This window comes from Odontesthes bonariensis, chromosome 24 (assembly GCF_027942865.1).
Source record: "Odontesthes bonariensis isolate fOdoBon6 chromosome 24, fOdoBon6.hap1, whole genome shotgun sequence".
NCBI classification, from domain to species: Eukaryota; Metazoa; Chordata; class Actinopteri; order Atheriniformes; family Atherinopsidae; genus Odontesthes; species Odontesthes bonariensis.
In genome coordinates, this window is record NC_134529.1 from 10152636 (window position 1) to 10158699 (window position 6064).

At 36.7% G+C, this 6064-nt stretch overlaps 1 protein-coding gene across 2 annotated transcripts in view; it reads left to right on the forward strand.

The window, feature by feature from the left end:
• gphnb (gephyrin b) overlaps positions 1–2568 on the forward strand; it is a 107979-nt gene extending 105411 nt beyond the window's left edge. For both annotated transcript variants that reach the window (XM_075458832.1, XM_075458833.1), the window contains exon 25: positions 1287–2568. In XM_075458832.1, the coding sequence (XP_075314947.1) occupies positions 1287–1420 (134 nt within the window). In that variant the 3' untranslated portion in view covers positions 1421–2568. The remainder of the gene's footprint in view (positions 1–1286) is intronic.
• The last annotated feature ends 3496 nt before the right edge of the window (positions 2569–6064 follow it).

The following is a 6064-nucleotide window of genomic DNA, read 5'->3' on the forward strand; positions in this document are numbered from 1 at the left end:
GATCAAAATATATTTTGTATGTTCTCTGCTGAATAGTCATTCCCCAAAACATCTAGGCATCAGTTAATTGCATAGTTATATGCAAAATGGTCGGACCAGTTGTCTCTATCTGTCAAGTATATGTATGTACTGTATATATAACTATTAGATCTTTTGTGAATGAAATGATTACCTGCTCCCGGAAAATCTTTACTTCCCCTAATGCACAGGAATGTGTAAAGCATTAGTTCCACCCATAATCAACCGGTTCTCTAGAATATCTTAGAGGTGCATTTCTGAACCCTCAGTAAGAACACACACAGAGCACAACACTTTTTCACAAGCAACTAAACAGGATCGAAAGCTAGGAAGTGTTACAAAAAGTAAAAATGGAAGGCTAGCAGGTGAGGAAACAACAGGTTGAGAAAAAACAGCTGTATAAAGGAAGCTGGAGTTTCTTAGATATAACTGGATGTAAGGTCTACAAAACATGAAGACACAGGGAGCTGAATAAATTGGAGGAAGAGGGGAGGAACTCAGACATGGATCACAGAGGGGGAAGCAAACATGCAAAAGGAAAACATAGAGAGAAATGTTACACCCGTAATAGGACATGAAGTTAGAGACAGAGAACCCCTAATGTGGATAAACCGGAAGATAAAGTCAAGGGAGCAGAAGAAAAATTTGAATGATAGGAAACTATAGGGTCAATAAGAATGAAAACATAGACAAAAAGCTAAAAACATGTCAGGAAGATAAGGAGGAGTAAGGCTGGTGGAAAGGATAATTAACAAGAGCAAACAAAAAAAACATGACTGGAGCTTGTTGACGGGAGCCAAATGTCGGCAAACAAGAGTGCCCTCAATTACTGAAGCATGGTCTGTTAGCACATTACAGTTCAAACTGTAAACACAAAAATATAAATTTTGCCCGATCTCTATCTAAAGAGATATAAAAACTCTCAGTATATTAAAATGTAACTTCCAACCATCCATTTTAAATACCTGCTTTATCCAATTGAGGGTTGTGGGAGGGCTGGAGCCTATCCCAGCTGTCATTAAATGAGAGGCAAGGTACATCCTGGACAGGTCACCAGTCCAGCGCCTTAAAATGCAGCATATAAAACGTTAATACAATCTGTGCAACATGATTTTCAAGAGTCTAAGTCAACAGTTGATTCAATTTATCAGTAGATGTAAATGTGTGCAACACAGTGCTAACAGGCCAAAGTTTAAGTTGAAACACAAAGAATATGCAGAAACCTAGAAAAAACATTATAATCTAACGCATGCTCCTCTCTGCTGCAGGGAACCAGGTGAGCAGCAGATTGATGAGTATGCGCAGTGCGAACGGGCTCCTGATGCTACCTCCAAAAACAGAGCAATACGTGGAGCTGCACAAGGGCGAGGTGGTTGACGTCATGGTCATCGGCCGGCTATGATGTCATCACAGAGAGACGAGCGAGATGGCGTCATATAGCGAGGGTTGGAATGGGTGGTTCACGGTGCATGTCCACATATCATTGACTATTCTGTAATATGCAACGGCACAGCTAGTTTTTATTGATTTGGATAACGTTGAGGTATAGTCAACATCTTGATCACAACCTAGATACATATAAAAAATTGATTTAAAAAGATTATAGTATTTCAAACAAAGAAAATATAACTTTTAATGAAAAAAATCTAATTATAAAAAGAGATTTATTCTGTAATATATTATTATGATTATTCTTATTATTATTATCATTATTCTTATTATTATCATTATTATATTAAGGCAACTTTGTTCCTTTCATTGCAATTGCTTTGTGTGTTCAATGCTAGATCTTATCTATAGCAGTAGCATTTTAATAGACAGCTGTAGGTGCCTGCCAGGACAAAAAAAAAAAGAAAATTATTATTTTCTCATCTTTAGTGGAAAAAAATAACCTGTTTTTTGAAAAATGAAGAAAACAAGGAAGGCTCCAGGTTTCCCATGGTGCTCAGCTAAGAGGAAGAGGGTGTACATCAAGGCCGTCTCCTCTTTTGAGCGCCCATCAAGGTGACACTTCTGTTTTTCTCTCATTAGTATGCATCATTATGGCTTCACAAAGAGCTTTGCTTGTTGTTTATCTTGTGAGTCTTGTTTATGTGCGCAGTGCCAAATGCCTGGGCAGGGAAGAGGTGGTGTTGGGAGGGGGAGGGGGGTGGGGGAGGGGGGGCACACCCCAATCGGCCCAGACCCTGAAGCTTCCTTATATTTACGGTGACCAGGTGTAAGCTCAGCTCCGAAGCCCACCAGGGGCGAGCTGAACCTGGGAGAGATAATCTTTTATTTGATCAACTATTTAAGAAAAGAATAAAGAAAAGAAACAGCTTCTTTAAGTGCTGACAGCCTTTTTAACCAACTTCACAGAAAATGTACAGAAAAAATAAGAACCATATTGTACAGATATATGTGACCAGCACTCCTAAGGAAATTATTAAGCAATGAGGAGACATTGATAAACGCTGTACTATAACATTTTCTGTAATGATATGAAACTGATGACAGAGACTAAGATAATAAAAATCCTTGATCATTATGTAAAAAAGTTCTTGTTGGGTTTCCTTTTTTAATAAAATGTATCGAATAAAAAAGCAGTGATTTTTCTTCATTGGTGCAAAAGATTTTGTAGATGGTAGTCTGAAGCTTAGTGCATTAATTTTGAATGAATGATGGCCTCTTACCTCACTGTAACCTTACTGTCAATGTCCATGAGGAAACCTTAAACGGCTACAAAATGTGAATGTGCATCACAGCATCAAGATGGTGGCTAACAGAAAAAGGTCTACAATGAGTGAATTTTGACTTTTTAAAGAAGAATTTGAAGGTACATTTGTAAGTTGAGCATGTTATTATTTCTGTTTATGTATGTTCATTTATTATTTGATGCCACACAGGCATACATATATGTGTATACCTAAAGATCATGCTCTCTGGGATGTTCTTTTACACCTAATCAGGCTGTTTACACATTGCCAATGAATCTAATAGTTTTTTTTTAACATTATTGTAATAGATTTAAGATAAGCATCAGGTGTTTTTATCTTCCCAACATTACACTGCATCTCTTGTTTTTCATTTCAACCTGTCCAAATTTATTTCAAATGTGTTACTGGCATCAAACAAGCTTATATTTTTCTGAAAAAAAAAAAAGTTTTAATTCTAATCATACTCTCTTCATACAAGTTTCAATCAAGCATGCAGTAGGATTTAAATGATTTGCAAATCATTGCATTCCGTTTTCATTTTTGTACTGTTACTCCTGCCTTACATCTGAGCACTTTCTTTATCGGTGCTCCTTAGATTAAAAAAAAAGTAAAATTAGACGCACTGAAATTAATCATTGCAAACCATAAGAGGTTTTCACTGTCTCTCTCTAAGTATTCAAGATTTGGGAACTGGCAGAAGAGAGTCTAACGAGAGAAAGAGGTTAAGCGCAGAGGTGTCAGAGGGGATTAACCTAATAGAAAAAGCAGCAGAAAAAAAGGCAGCTCTGGGCTTTCGTGAAGGTTTTTTAGAGGCAGCATGAGATTAGGCAGTTTCTGTTCTTCTCTGCAAGGTGAAATGACAGCAGATCCCATTAGCTGGAGATGATTAATAGTGCCGTGACAAGAACGCCGACATTCATCTATGCAGAAGTGTATAAAGTGTGGTAAATGTAAGGGGATCACTGTGAAGACGATTGAAGGAAATAACAGCAAATTCTTCATACCCTGAAGTGCACTAAGTGTGTTTATTTATTACAGGATACTACAAGTGTCTAATTTTCCTGAATATACAGAGCTAATTAAGGCCATTGGGATGGAAAGGTAAATTAGATGATTAGGTAATAATTAAAGCCAGCCAGAAGAAACTAATGTGGAATCTGTTATTTGCATTTATGTACTGTGTGTGTAAGCAGAGGTTAGGAAGTGATAGAGAAATGGTACTAAAGTATCTCGCTGTGGGTGGAACATTTCTGCCGTGAGTGGTGAATTATTTTTCTGTGGTTTCATTTTACATGTGCTGCAAAAAGTGTTGGGATGTTGGGAAATGTTAACTTTTTCATAAAAGAAAAAAAGCTTGGTACACATGCACAGTTGGGGTCCTGGTCATGTTCAGGAATGCAGCCAGAACAACAAAAACACTATATGATGGCCTTTTTAAGTTTCACCACCACTCTGTTATTATTTTGTAATATTTCTTGAGCATGTCCTCTGAATATGGTAACAATAAAAAGGTAAAGTCTACCTCTTATATTTTTGTGGTCAAGAATCAAGAGTGATTTGCAACTGCTCAGGTGAAGTGCTGAATTCAGTGACATTATAAAAGGAAAATGGTTGTTCCTTGGCTCGACTACACTTTATAATATCTGTGATGGTTTGCTCAGAAGTGAGAACCAAGTTAAATTCCAAATTCAAGTTTATTACCAGGTAGGAATGCAAACCTAACAAGCAAAGGGTAGGTAACGGATAAATTAAAAAACACAGCCAATAAACCACCAAAGGAAACCTACAAGGAACAAAACCAAAACTACCGTAGTTAACACTATGAAAAACCGAGATATGGTTCAAAATGCAGAGCAGCAATCAAGGGACTATCAACAGATACTGTTTTTCCTCTTTAGTACTGTGTTAACATGCACTTGAATGCTCCACACCAGCAAACTGCCAAAACCTCTGGTTTTGTAGAGGTGGTCACATGTGCATTTGAAAAAAAGGATGGGCTTCATTTTTCACACACTTATTTGTCATTTTTGATTAGTTTTGTGAAATTAATATGAAATATGTCATGTATTATTGTTCATCAGAGGCTGTATTAAACTAATCTTAAGACTTGGTAAGGATAAAGTGATATTTCATAATGTTATATTGTCAAACCTTGGAATTAAAATATGGTGTACCTGTAATTTTATTTATTTTTCACAGCTGTAACAGGCCACTAGATTTTTTTATTTTTTTTATTTTTTTATTTATTTGAATAGGGACAATGCACATTAATGAACATCAGTATAAAAACAAATGTAAATATGCCGGATTATAGCTACAAAGCTAGTTTTCATCCTAGGCAGGCAAATACACAAGAAAGAAATTACATAAGAAAGAAAATATAATATACAATAGAAGCATCACAGGGAATGTTTAGAGTCTAATGGTTACATGACTGGTTTGCTTTCAGCCATAGTTTGAGCTGAGCTCTAAAGCTGATCAGTGTGGGGCTCTCCCGTATGTGCAGAGGAAGACTGTTCCAGATGTTCGTGGCCCTCACAGAGAGAGTGTTCTGTCCAAAAGTTGTTTTCCTGTGGGGGACCTCACAGTCTCCTCTGGAGGAGGCCCTTGTTCTCAGGCCACTTGAATTCCTAGGTTTGAACAACGTAAACACTGGAGGTGGGGCTAGTCCATGTAGCGCTTTATAAATGAAGCATACATACTTAAAATTAATAAAATTTTCAAAATTTAAAAGATTGTCGTTTTTTAAAACATTACGTACATGAAAAGAATTGGGTTTTCGGTCAAAAACTTTAAGAGATATTTTGTACAGTGATTCAATTAATTTCAGATTGCTAGCTGTGGTGAGAGACCAACTTGTGATGCAGTATTCAATGTGAGATAAAATCATTGAATGGAGAAACATTCTGGCAGCACCAAGTGTTAAAAAAGACCTGATTTGTTTAAAATTTTTAAGCTTAAATTTTACAGTATTGGCCAGTTTTTTAATATGATTTTTGAAGGTCAAAGTGGAATCAAGTATCACGCCGAGGTACTTCAATTCTGTGACAAGTTGTAATTCTTCTCCTCTCAAGAATACTCCGGAACTTTTTATTTCTTTTGATTGCTTTGAGAACATCAAACAGACCGTTTTTTTGGAATTGAGAAGCAAACATGATTTGAAAAGCCAGTCATTTACTTGCTCCATGGCTGAGGTCAGAATAGAAGCTGCCTCTTTAACGCTCCTCGCATGAGTATAAATTACAGCATCATCTGCATACATTTGGAAATTCACATTATTACATGTTTTGGGAAGATCATTTATGTACAGGGAGAATAACAGAGGACCTAGTATTGATCCTTGCGGCACA